This window comes from Dipodomys spectabilis, unplaced genomic scaffold (assembly GCF_019054845.1).
Source record: "Dipodomys spectabilis isolate Male_0828 unplaced genomic scaffold, ASM1905484v1 ptg000009l, whole genome shotgun sequence".
Classification (NCBI taxonomy): domain Eukaryota; kingdom Metazoa; phylum Chordata; class Mammalia; order Rodentia; family Heteromyidae; genus Dipodomys; species Dipodomys spectabilis.
Window position 1 is genome coordinate 13,023,652 of NW_024870686.1, and position 14,231 is coordinate 13,037,882.

At 37.1% G+C, this 14,231-nt stretch overlaps 1 protein-coding gene across 18 annotated transcripts in view; it reads left to right on the plus strand.

Moving 5' to 3' along the window:
- Pcm1 (pericentriolar material 1) overlaps positions 1 to 14,231 on the plus strand; it is a 90,870-nt gene that overhangs the window by 45,380 nt on the left and 31,259 nt on the right. For all 18 annotated transcript variants that reach the window (XM_042700398.1, XM_042700370.1, XM_042700334.1 and 15 more), the window contains 3 exons: positions 901 to 1,091; positions 3,560 to 3,731; positions 8,785 to 9,143. In XM_042700398.1, the coding sequence (XP_042556332.1) occupies positions 901 to 1,091; positions 3,560 to 3,731; positions 8,785 to 9,143 (722 nt within the window). The remainder of the gene's footprint in view (positions 1 to 900; positions 1,092 to 3,559; positions 3,732 to 8,784; positions 9,144 to 14,231) is intronic.

Below are 14,231 nucleotides of genomic sequence, written 5' to 3' on the forward strand. Positions count from 1 at the left end.
ACTTATATTAGGTGAAATGTGTAAATTACACTATAATGACAATCATAGCAAATTTCTTATAAATACCTGCTATCTGATAGAGTTTGGTTCTGTTGTTTTTTGTGTTTCTCGCAGTGCTGCTGGGGGTTTGAATGCAATGCTGGCACAATATCAGGAGCCACATTTTCAGGCTTTATTTCACTAATTATTTTTAGCCTCCCATGTAGCTTGGGATGATGCCACTGTGTCTAGCTATGAGTTGTGAAAGGATCTTGAATTTTTCTCCTTAGGTTGGCCTCCAGTCACCCATCCTCCCATTGTCAACCTCTCCTTTTTATTTTATCTTTTGCTATTCCTGGGTGCTGTCCTTGAACTCCTTTTGCTCAAAACTAGCACTCTACCATTTGAGACACAAGCCACTTCTGGCTTTGTCTATGATTAATTGGAGATAAGAGTCTCACAGACTTTCCTGCCCCCACTGGCTTCCAATTGTGATGCTACATCTCAGCCCCCTAAGTAGCTAGGATTACAGGCATGAGCCACCAGCTCCAAGCCATTGTCAGCCTCTCTAGTAGCTAGGATTATAAGAGTAAGCTAGTGGTACCAATCTTAAGTTTGGTTCTTTTTACAAAGGCTAAGTTATTTAAGCCAGCAGAGCAAACAAATGCTTCTTATAGTGTAAGAACAATCAGTCTAGTATGAGTGCTTTTGAATCATTTTTAAATTTTGTTTTAATTTTATCTTTAAGTAGTTGTACAAATAGATTACCATTCAACAAGTTAGTTTATAAGTACACTGTATCTTGATGACAGCCCTTCCATAATTTTCTCCAAACTCATGTTTGTTACATATATTTTTGGATATATTTTATATAGAGCATAATACAACTGATTTTAAGTTACTGACTTGAAATTTTTGTAGATTGAAGCAAATGCTAAATGAACTTATGCACCAGCAAAGTCAACATCCGGAAAAACCTAGAAGCAAAGAAAGAGGTGGTAACACATCACACCCCTCTTCTCCCAGTTTATTTTGTCCTTTTAGCTTTCCAACCCAGCCTGTAAATCTATTTAATCTTCCTGGATTTACTAACTTCTCATCATTTGCACCAGGTAAGTAACTAAAATCTAAAGGGAAGATAAATAAATAGGTTGAGATTTTAATTTTTAACATCATATTTTTGAGTGGAAACTTAACATTCCTGCATTGTTTCCTGTGATGAAAATTAATATAATTGCTAACAAAATTAAGTATATTGGTTAGGAATGGTTGCATTAGCTGTTTATTGAGGGGAAAAGAACCAGTTTAATACCTTCCGTATACCAGGCACTATGTATACAAGCTACGTATAAAACAGGAGAGTAATGATGAGGAAGACAGTACTCTTCAAGAGAAACACCATATCTTGTTGATAATAGACTTTTATTCATTTTGTTCTGTTTTTCTTGTTATATGCTAAGTACTATATAAGTTATCAAACAGTCTTCTGGGCCGGAAGCAAAGAATACTAATAAATGCTCATATCTCTCAAAGTGTCAGCAAATTAGTTTTGGAATAGGCGAGATTTATATTAAAAGAGTGAATAAAATTTATTTTCTTAAAAGATTAAAAGAGCCAGGTGCTAGTAGCTCACACCTGTAATCCTAGCTATTCAGGAGCCTGAGAGCTGAGGATCATGCTTCAAAGCCAGCCCAACAAGGGAAGTCCATGAGACTCTTACCTTTAGTAAACCACCAGAAAAACTGAAAGTGGCACTTGGCCCATGGTAGAGCACTAGCCTTGAGCTAAGCGCTGAGGAACAGCTCCTAGGCCCAGAGTTCAGTCCCCATGACCAAAAAATAAAAAGATTAGAAGGTAAAGAACGTTGTAATTACTGGAATGACTGGAAAGTAATAATGTATCACTTAGACAATTTAGAGGTAGTTAATTGTAACTGGTGTTTAGAGTGAAGGCTGAGGAGGAGTAATTGATGTTTGCAGAATTGTGGCAGAGTCCTGTTGTGATGTACAGAGCAGCTTTGGCTATATTGCATCAAAAGGGGGTCATTGATGCACTTTAAATGAGGTGGGGAAATAAAATTTATATTTTACAAAGATTATATTGACGATAATAGTGTTTGAGGAATTGGAGGGAAAGAACCAAGAGTATAACTGGTTACTAGAAGACTTGAGTGCAATTTAGGGAAAGGATAATTGGGCTTAACAGCATTGCCAGTAATGGTTTAAAAAGCAAAGTCCTAAGACAGGAGTGAAAAAGTTAAGCAACTAGTTTAAATAAAGTGAATCGTGAAGGAGATATTTGCCAGAGAGTGTAAGAGGATAAAGGAAATTGGGAAAGCTTTGTGAAAATAAGTGTCCATACCCAACAGTGTATTTTTAACAGAATTTTTATGAGAGTGGCATTTAAAAATGAACAAGCTTTTTTAGTCTTGCAGTATAAATATTGGTAGCACACATTATTTGAGTAAGTTTTTGGGGGGAGGGAAGTACTAGAGTTTGATCTTAGGGCTTTGACCTTGATAGGCAGGTACTCTACCAGTACTTTTTTTTTTTAATGTATTTTTTTTTTTTAATTGTGAGAATATCGTCCAGAGGAGTTACAATTACATGGGCAAGATAACAAGTACATTGTTGTTGTTGTTTTTGTTTTTGACTCTTTTTTTTTTTTTTTTTGCGCACCAACCTACCCTGGTTTTATTTTATTTTATTTTTATTTTTTTTGTAGAGATAGGGGTGTTCTGACAAAATTTTTCCCAATTTTTGCTTGCTGAATAAATAGAATTACAGATATGAGCTACTTTGTATGGCTTCCTTGAGAAGACTTAAAAGTAACAAATGAGAAGTTATATGTGCTAGTTGTTTTCACTGTAACACTTTTCATACTTAAGCTAATTCCGTACAAAGGCTGTTTATCACATAAACTGGTTCCATTTTATGAAGTTTTCCTTATCCCTTCTAGCCCTATATAAGCACCTCTAGTGCATAGCACTGTTTGGCAGGCATTTCACCATATTATGCTTTCACAATTAAAAAGGAACAAAAATAAACTTGTACATAGCATATTTGTTACAGTGTGTGTGTGTGTGTGTGTGGGGCCTGAACTCTGGGCCTTGGCACTGCCCCTTAGCTCGTCAGCTCAAGACTAGTGCTTTACCACTTGAGCTACAGTGCCACTTCGGCTTTTTTTCTTTTTTCTTATGTAGTGCTGAGGAATTGAACCCAGGGCCTCAGGCATGCAAGGCAAGCACTCTACCACTAAGCCACCTTCCCAGCCCTAACAGATTATTTTTTATATTCTACTTTTCCAGTAGAATATAAGTGCCTACAAGTGAGTCTCATAACCCTGTAATAAATAAAATGAATGCCAAGTGATCCTTATACTCTCCAGTTCATAAGGGAGAGGATCATTAGGTTTGTATCACAAGTATTATAGGCTAAGCTGTGAATAGGGATTGAGTAAATTAACTAGTTTATCAAGTGAGTAGTTTTGGTGGGTTTGAACATATGTTTAATTAGAAGTCAAATACTATCTTAAGGCTAAAGCACTTGTGTATTGTTCTCTTATTGATTTCATTTATTAGGTATGAATTTCAGCCCTTTATTTCCTTCTAATTTTGGAGATTTTTCTCAGAATATTTCTACACCTACTGAACAGCAGCCACCATTAGCCCAGAATCCTTCAGGGAAAACTGAGTACATGGCTTTTCCAAAACCATTTGAAAGCAGTTCCTCTGTTGGAGCAGAAAAGCAAAGGTATTTGATTCTTAACATCTTTTATTTGCTTTTAATACTTAATCATGTTATTTTTATATTACATATAACAATTTGAAGATAATTTAGATTTTTGTGATTACCTTGACAGTTTTAGAAATAATGAAACTTCTGAATCTTAGTATATACTCAATTATAGCCTTTTTTTTTTTTTTTTTTTTTTGCCAGTCCTGGCACTTATCTCAGGGCCTAGGTGCTGTACTGAGCCTCTTTGTGCTCAAGGCTAGTGCTCTACCACTTGAGCCACAGCAGAGTCCTACTCTAGCTTTTTCTGAGAAATTTATTGGAGATAAGAATCTCATGGACTTTCCTGCCCAGGCTTGCTGCAAATTGTGTTCTCAGGTCTCAGCCTCCTGAGTAGCTAGGATTACAGGTATGAAACCATTGGCACCTGTCTTCAAGTTTGTTTGTTTTTTTTTTTTGGGTCCCGTCATGGGGCCTGAACTCTGGGCCTGGGCGCTGTCCCTCAGCTCTTCAGCTCAAGGCTAGCGCTCTACCACTTGAGCTATAGCGCCACATCTGGCTTTTTTCTTTTTTGCTTATGTGGTGCTGAGGAATCAAACCCAGGGCCTCATGCATGCAAGCGCTCTACCACTGAGCCACCTTCCCAGCCCCTTCAAGTATATTTTTTTGTTAACCTTTGTCCAATGTCAGGTCAGTTTTGATTAAAGGTATTCTATGAAATTCAGTTTGGAAGTATATCACCCACTGATTTTTATTCTTGATTTCTTAAGTCTTTAAGGCTAATTATTTGTGCTGGTATTTATTTTATTTGTGAAATGAATTCAGAGTGAGGGTGCTCTCCCTTAGCTTTTTTTTTTTTTCTCAAGACTAGCACTGTACCACTTAAGTCACAGCTCTACATCTTGGCTTTTTGGTAGTTAAGACATGAGAGTCTCATAGTCTTTTCTGCCTGGGCTGGCTTCAAACCATGAACCTTATATCTCAGCCTCTCTGAGTGGCTAGGATTATAAACATGAGCCACCAATACCTAGCATTCTTCAAGGTTTTTAAAGATTTAGGATTTCACTGACTTTAGAACTGGAAACTGATAATAAGTGCCAGAAGTTAATTGCTTATAATTTTATTCAGAACATCTTTAGAATCAGTTCCTAAAGACTAGTCAATTACAATATTCATCATTACTGTATTATAAAAACAATTTTTGCCTGAGAAGTTTTCCTGTAAAATTTTAGCTTTACGTTAAATTGTATTAAACTGTAATAATAGTGTACATAGTTATAATAGGTTTCTTAAGCTATATGTCATAGAGACGGGATGTGGTTGGTTTTAAATCTAGGACACACTTTCTCAATACATTTTATAGAATTTTAAACTCAACACTGTCTTGAGAAATTTTGATGTTACATGGTATGAATCATGATTAAGATTTTCTCACTTTTTTTTAATATGGTAGGCTTCCCAAATAAATTTTCTGATACAAATAGTATGAAAGAATAATATGGAACTATATGCTCACGCCTGTAATCCTAGCTGCTCAAGAGGCCGAGATCTGAGGATCTGATTCAAAGTCAACCTAGAAAGGAAAGTTTATGAGACTCATATCAGAACTGAAGGGATGGCTCAAAGTGGTAGAGCCTTGAATGAAAAAGCTTAGTGGTTAAGCCCTTAATTCAAGCCCCCATGACTGAGGATGAATACCAAAAAAAAGTACTATAGCCTTAGGCCAGTCATTGGTAAGAAGGTGTCTTTTTTTTTTTTTTTTAAGTTATGCAATGTTTTTGTTTTTAACTATTTGTATTCAGAAAATTACTGTTCTAGCAAGCTGGTAACAGTCTGATAGTCCTTTTATTTATTTTTTTTACTTCAGAAAAAACTTCTCCAAGATGAATAAAGCAGGTTTTCTGTCAGCAATAACTTTATGATTTTTTAAAAATATATCCTTTAGAAATAGCAATTTAGGGCTGGTAGTAGCTCAGTGGTAGTACGTCTGACTAGCAAATGTAAGGCTGTGAGTTCAAGCCCCAGTACCACCAAAAAAAAACTTTTAGAAATGTGTGATTCACATAATTTCCTTTAACCATATTATTATATAATTGTTAGATCTTAAACTTCTGGGTATTTATACTTTTGTTTTTAGTTTAATACCCAATAAACTATCTTTTGTGTGCCTGTATTGAGGCTTTAACTGGGTGCCTTTGCTGTTGTACTTTAGCTTTTTCACCCAAGGCTGGTGCTCTACCACTTCAGCCACAGCTCTACTTCCAGCTTTTAGGTAGTTAACTAGAGCTAAGAGTCTCAAACACTTTCCTGCACAGGCTGGCTTTGAGCTGTGTGATCCTCATTCTCTTGAATAGCAAGGATTATAGGAATGAGCCCACCGATACATGGCCTAACAATTTATTTTAGAATTTCAACTTTGTAGTACCTCTAGGAATGATATGATTAATCTTGGCATGTTGACCTCTTTTTATTAGATGCTCTGGGCATTTTGTATTGAATTTCCATCCAAGCAATACAGTTTTTAGTGCAGACATGGTTAAATAAACATTCAGGTGGATACTGGTGGCTGCTATCATCATGGCTACTTAGGGCTGAAATCTACAGTTCATAGTTCAAGCCAACTTAGGAAGACAAGTCCAGAAACAAAGCTGGAAGTAGAGGCATGGCTCAAGTGTGTAGACAACCAGCCATGAGTAGCAAACCAAGCCAGAATGAGAAGCTCTGGTGCGTACACACGCACCTTCCTGTTCCCCTCTTTTCCCCCCCAGAACTGAAGGCTTAGGCACTGTCCCTGAGCCTCTTTGTGCTCAAGACTAGCACTCTACCACTTGAGCCACAGCTCCACTTCCAGTTTTTGAGTGGTTAATTGGAGATAAGAGTCTCATGGGGGACTTTACTGCCCTAGTGAGCTTCAAACCACAATCCTCAGATTTTAGCTTTCCTGAGTAGCTAGGATAACAGGCCTGAACCATGGCACCTGGCTTAATTAATGTTTTATGTATGCTTGATAATGAAAGTTATTCCAGTTTTCATTAAGTAATTATATCATTTTTTAGACTGGAGCAGGATATGCTTAAATGATGTATTTTAGATTCGATTTTATATTTCAAAATCTCCATTATGTAGGTTTCCTGAGTTAATTGCTTGAAGATAATCAAGTAAAACCTTGTAATCTTTAGCAGAACTATTCTTATAAATGCTAGATGGTAAACATAGTTTTTTAGGTTATAGAGTCACAACCATTTATCTATGCCAATTTCATACAAAACAGCTATAGATAGTCTATAAACATACAAATATGTCTGTGTTCTTGTAACAATTTATAGCCATTGAAATTTACATTTCATAGAATTGAATATTTTTATTTTTTTTCCAACCACTTTAGAATGTAAAACCTATTCATAGCCCACAAGCTGTATAAAAACAAGTAGCAGTTGAAGTTGTCCTATAAGATTAGTTTTTAACCCTTATCTTCAGTTAAAACCTGTGTAAGTCATTGTCTCCCAAACTGTTTTTTGGAATGCTATTGTTACTGTGGTAGGTTGATTTCAGTGATGAAAAGTTGTGAACTTCCTGCTTATTATTACATTCAAGATATTTATAAAGTATATTGGCATATTAAAAGTTCTGAGGGTCAGGTGCTGGTGGTTCATACCTCTAATCCTAACTTCTCTGGAGGCTGGAATCTCAGGATCAAAGTTGGAAGTAACTTCCAAAGTTTTCTTCCAGCAAAAGCCAGAAATGGAGATACTGAAGTGATAGACCCTCAACCATGAATGAAAAAGCTAAAAATAGCATAAGATCCTGAGTTCAAGTTTCACCTCAGTACTAGCACAACAAAAAACACAATTATTTAACCTTGAACTTGTTAGGTGGCTTTTTTTTTTTTTTTTTTTTGGGTCCGGTCGTGGGGCCTGAACTCTGGACTTGGGTGCTGTCCCTCAGCTCTTCAGCTCAAGGCTAATGATCTACCACTTGAGCCACAGCGCCACTTCCGGCTTTTTTCTTTTTGCTTATGAGGTGCTGAGGAATCTAACCTAGGGCCTCATGCATGCAAGGCAAGTGCTCTACCACTGAGCCACCTTCCCAGCCCGTTTTTTTTTTTTTGCCATTCGTGGGGCCTGAACTGGGCCTGGAAGCTGTCCCTCAGCTCTTCAGCTCAAGGCTAGCGCTCTACCACTTGAGCCACAGTGCCACTTCCAGCTTTTTCTGCTTCCAGGGCCTCATGCATGCAAGGCAAGCACTCTACCACTGCGCCACCTTCCCGGCCCAAGTTAGGTGTTTTTTTTGTTTGTTTTTTCCTCCAAATGTAGATCACCTCTGAATATTAACAGATGCCATAGTTTGGCAGATAAAATTGGAGAAGTTACATTTCTCAAATGTAATTTGAGAACTAAAGAAATAAACTACTTCAGAGTAGAGAAATAGATTATTAGTTTAGTAGCCAATTGTGTACATACACTCTAGTTCTGTTTAAAACTTTAGACAACACAGATTCATGTTTTCCCCCAAACTTTCTACTACACCTTTCACATCCCTTCTGCCAACTATTTGTTTTCCCTCAATATCTTTTCTTCCTTTCCAATTTTTTTTTTAATTTAATTTTATTTTATTTGAGAACATACTGTACAGAGGGGTTACAATTAAAAGGGCAGGATAATGCATACATTTCTTACCAAGCATTGCAGCCTCCTCCTTTGTTTACCCTTCACCTCCCTTCCCACCCTCCCCCCTCCCCCCGCCCAATCCTTTCTCCCCTCCCTCCCCAACACCGACATTGTAAAGCTCATTTTTGACATGACATTTTGTACTTCTCATTGTTAATTCCCACTCTTTCCATCATAAATTTTAAGTTTTTGATTTAGAACTTTTTGCCAGTACAAATGGTATAGTGAGAAGGATCCAAAATTAAAGTATAATTTGTAATTATATTTTTTGCATATTTAATGCATGCTTTTTAGAAATGGTTTATATTTGTTAATTTGTTAATATATGTTGCTTAGTAAATTAAGATTTTGGCTTTCAAGAAATATTAAAAGATTATGATTTTTGGAATCTTTGTATTGATAAGGAATCAAAAAGAGCCTGAAGAAGTAGAAGAAAACGGCAAGACCCCATGGTTATATGATCAAGAAGGGGAAATAGAAAAACCATTTATCAAGACTGGATTTGCAGTGTCTGTAGAGAAAACTACAAATGGTAACCGCAAAAATCAGCTAGAGACAAGCAGGAGAAGACGCCAGTTTGATGAAGAATCATTAGAAAGCTTTAGTAGTATGCCTGATCCAGTAGATCCAACAACAGTGACTAAAACCTTTAAGACAAGAAAAGCATCTGCACAAGCCAGCCTGGCTTCTAAAGACAAAACTCCCAAATCAAAGAGTAAAAAGAGGACTTCCACACAGCCGAAAATCAGAGTTAAAAATATTGGTAAGTATTGGGGTTTGTTGAATGCTGATCAGAATAAAGATTGGTAACCTTATTCAGGCATGTTGGCTAGATGTGCAAGAACTGATCAGACAGACCACAGTCAGATTTTGTTGCTTTTTTATTTTTTTCCCCGGTCCTGGGGTTTGAACTCTGGGCCTGAGTGCTGTCCCTAGATTTCTTTTGCTCAAGGTTAATGCTGTTGAGCCACAGCTCCACTGTTGGCTTTTTTCTGTAATTAATTGGAGATGAGAGTTTCACAGTTTACTGTGGCAGCTGCGTTCAAACCGCGATCCTCAGATCTCAGATCCTGATTGGCTAGGGTTACAGGTATAAGCCACTGGGCCCAGCAAGTTTTTTTGCTTTCATGACCTTTTTGTAAAATATTTCAACAAGGATTTGTCTATATATTTATATGTATTTAATTTTTTATTTTTTTGCCAGTCCTATGGCTTGAACTCAGGGCCATAGTTCCTTTTGCTCAAGGCTAGCACTCTTACCACTTGAGCCACAGTGCCACTTCTAGCTTTTTCTGTTTATGTGGTATTGAAGAATCTAATCTGGGGCTTCATACATGCTAGGCAAGCACTCTACCACTGAGCCGCACTCCCAGCCCTAAAATGTATTTTTAAACATGGTATTTTCTTTTTTGTGCTTTTTCAAACATTGTTTTTCTGTGAATGCATTAGTGTGATCTCAGTGGGTGTACTCCAAATTTTATGTTACTTAAAAATTGCCAGTGTCCAAGTTTGATTTTCTGTTTTTTACTGTTACATCTAGTTCTACATCTAACTCCGTGTTTAATGATGACTTCTCCCTAAAATCTTGGTGTGTAAGGGGTGTGTGTGCACTAGATGGGTGTTTGAACCCGGGGTCTTGGCCTCTGGCTTTAGCTTTTTTGCTCAAGACTGGAGCTATACCACTTGAACCACACCTCTATTTCTAGTCATTTGCTGGTTAAATAGAGATACTCCCTGGAATTTTGTATGCCCTGGGTTGGCTTTTAAACTTGATCCTGAGATCTCAGCTTCTTGAGTAATTAAGATTATAAGTGTGAGCACCATCAGCTTCTTGATTAGTTTAAAATTAACGTTTAAACTGGGTGCCAGTGGCTCACTCCTGTAATCCTGGCTACTCAGGAGGCTGAGATATGATTCTTATCTCCAATTAACCACCAGAAAACTGGAAGTGGCACTGTGGGTCAAGTGATAGAGTACTCACCTTGAGCTGAAGAGCTCAGGGACAGCACCCAGGCCCAGAGTCCAATTCCCATGACTGACCGCCCCCCCCCCCCCCCCCCCAAATAAAGATAATGGCAGAATTAGCCAAAGAAACAAAAGGAGAGATACAACAGCAACTTCAAGAGCAAAAATTCCAAGACCTAAAAAAAAGAAGTACAGTCAAAAATAGTCATAGTGGGGCTGAGAAGGTGGCTCAGTGGTAGCGTGCTTGCCTTGTATGAGGCCCTGGGTTCACTTAGCACCATATAAACAGAAAAAGCTGAAAGTGGCGATTTCATAGTACATAGTAAATACCTTGTTAATAGATGAAATTAACATTTGAGAACCTATATAGAAACCAGAAATGGTTTCAGAATGGTAACAGAATGAATGAGATGGAAAATAGAATATCAGGAGTTGAAGATAAAACAGAGGTGCTGGAGAAGAAAGTATTAAAGATGGAAAAAAACACTCAGAAATTACCAAAGGGAAATTCAAGAACTGGCAGACAATGCCAAGAAATCTAATCTTTCTATAACTGAGATCAGTTAACAAGAGGACTACCACAATAGAGGGATGCAACACTTATTCAATAGAATTATTATAGAAAATTTCCCTCACCCACATAACAGAAGCATACGCCTAGTAGACAGGATCCTAGGAGAAATACTTCTAGACACATCATGGTAAAGACGCTAGACCTGAATTGCAAAGAGCTGATTTTAAATACTGCAAAGCCAAAGAACGAGCTATATTACAATGGAAAGAAAATCAGAATCACTGCGGACCTCTCCACACAATCCCTCAATGCAAGGAGAGCCTGGAAAAGTACCATCCAAGCCCTGAAAATCAACAACTCACAATCCAGCAGAGCTACCATTCACATTTTCACAGAAAATCTAAAGCTTTTAGTAACAAAGAACAATTAAAGGATTTCATGAACACGAAGCCACTACTACAAAAAATACTAAAAGGAGGAACACAATCCAAAGAAAACAATCAAGGGAACCACATCAGATAGAAATCATTAGATCCATTTAGTAAGCACTGGAAAAGGAAAGATGCAAGATGCAGGAAAGCAAGAAAATGATAGGAAACACACCGCATCTCTGTATTAACCACAAACATTAATGGACTCAATTCACCAATCAAAAGAACTGCAGAGTGGATCAGAAAACAAGATTCATCCATTTGTCTCCAAGAGATGCATGCTACAGTCAAAGACAAAAACAGACTCTTTAGTGAAGGGTTGGAAGAAGATCCATGCAAATGTACTCAGCAAGAAGGCAGGGTCGCCATAGAGTTCTCATTAAAATAAGTACAAAAAGACAAAAGGTTACTACATAATAATATAGGGAACAATCCAAGAAGAGGATATCAACAATCATCAGTTTATATTCACCAAACAAAGGAACACCTAAAGACTCTCAGATTTACAGAACAAGATAGAACCAAATACAATAGTAGTGGGGGACCTTAAAACCCCATTCTCACCAAAGGACAGGTCAACCAACCAGAGGTTAAGCAAAGAAGCCTCTGAGCTAAATGACACCATATCCCAAATGGACCTAATAGACATCTATAGAGTTTCCACCCAACAACAACCCAGTGCACATTCTTTGCAGCCCATGGGATTGTCTTCAAAATAGATCATATAGTTCATACAAAGAATTTAAATAAGTACAAGTAGATTGGCATAACCCCTTGTATTCTATCCGACCATAGTGGAACCAAACTTTTTGTCAACACATAGTGCAGAAATTACTCAAATACATGGAGGCTGAACAACATGTTACTGAATGGCACCTGGGTCACAGAACAAATTAAAGAAGAAATTAGTAAGTTCCTATAATTCAATGAAAATACATCACAACAGAATGTCTGGGAAACAACAAAAGCAAGTTCATTGCTCTGAGCGTACACATCAAGAAAATAGGAGCAGGTCAACTAAATAATCTCATGATGCAACTAAAACTGTTAGACAAGCAAGAAAAAAATTAAACCTAAAGTTACTAGATGGAGCTGAGCGACATAACCAAGGTAAGGACAGAAAATGATGAGATAGAGATAAAACTATAAATATAAAAAAATGTTTTTTTAAAAATAAAATTGACAGACCTCTTGCAAGATTAACAAAAAAAGGAAGAGAGGAGACCCAAATCAATAAGATCAGGTATGCCACAGGAAAAATTACAACAAACATCCAAGACATCGAAATCATCATGAAGAACTATTTCCAGAATCTACTCACTAAAGAAGGAAAACCTAGCAGAAATGCATGAATTTCTAGAGAAAAACAAATGCCCAAGCTCAATTAAGTAGGTATAAATCAGCTAAATAATCCAGTCACTCACAATGAGAATAGAGGAAGCAATCAGAAGGCTTCCAGTAATGAAAAGCCCAGGTCCAGACAGATTTCACCACAGAATTGGGAACTAATACCCATACTCCTCAAGCAGAGGGAGCAATCCCAAACTTTTTATTCTATGAAGCCAATAACACTCATCTCCAAACCAGGTGTAATGATCCAACAAACAGAACTATAGACCAGTCTCTTTGATGAACACTGACTCAAAGCTCTTCAATAAAATTTTAGCCAACAGAATTCAGAAACATAAAAAAAAAAAACCAGCATACGTTATGGTCAAATAGGCTTCATCCCACAGATGCATTGCTGGCTTAACATATGTAAATCAATAAAGTAGTTCATCACATCAACAGAGCCTAAGTCAAGAATCATGATTATTGATGCAGAAAAGGCCTTTGGCAAAATACAACACCCATTCATGTTAAAAGCTCTGGAGGAAATAAGAATAGAAGGAACATTGTTTTATTTTTTTGTTTTTTGTTTTTGGTTGATTGTGGGGCTTAAACTCTGGGCCTAGGGTGAGCGCTCGACAACTTGAGCCACAATGCCACTCCTGGTTTTCTGGTGGCTTATTGGAGATAGTCTCATGGACATTCCTGCCTGGGCTGGCTTTGAACCACAATCCTCAGATCTCAGCCTTCTGAGTAGCTAGGATTACAAGCGTGAGTCACCAGCGCCCCATTTAGAAGGATCATTCTTTTTTTTTTTTAATTATTTATTTTTTTATTGTGAAAATACCGTACAGAAGGGTAACAATTACATGGGCAAGGTAATGAGTACATTTGAAGGATCATTCTTTAAAACAATAAAACCCATATATGACAGACCAACAGCCAGTATCACACTAAATGGGGAAAAATTAAAACCAATTCCTTGAAAATCAGGAACAAGGTAAGGATACCCACTCTATCCACTCCTTGTCAGTATAATAGTTCTTGAATCCTTAGCCAGAGCAATAAGGCAAGAAAAGAAGAAATTAAACTATCCCTATTTGCAGATGACATGATAATATACCTAAACAGCCCACTCCCAAACTCCTAGCACTAATAAACCACTTTGGCAGAGTAGCAAGATACAAAATTAACTCACAAAAATCAGTTACCTTTCTGTACACCAACAACGTAAAAGCAGAAAGGGAAATCAGGAAAACAACCCCATTTTTGAAATCAACTCAAAAAAAATATCTAGGAATTAACCAAAGATGTAAAGGATCTATTTAGTGAAAACTACAAATGTCTAAAGAAAGAAATCAGAGGATATCAGGAAATGGAAAGACCTTCTATGTTCTTGGATAGGTCATACTGCCAAAAATGATACACAAATTCAATGTAATTATCGTCAAAATCCCAACCATGTTCTTTACTGAAATAGAGAAAATAATCCAAAATTTCGTATGGAACAGCAAAAGACCTAGAATAGCCAAAGCAATTCTAGGCAAAAGAAGCAATGCAGAAGGTATCACAATACCAAATTTCAAGCTTTACTATAGAGCCATAATAACAA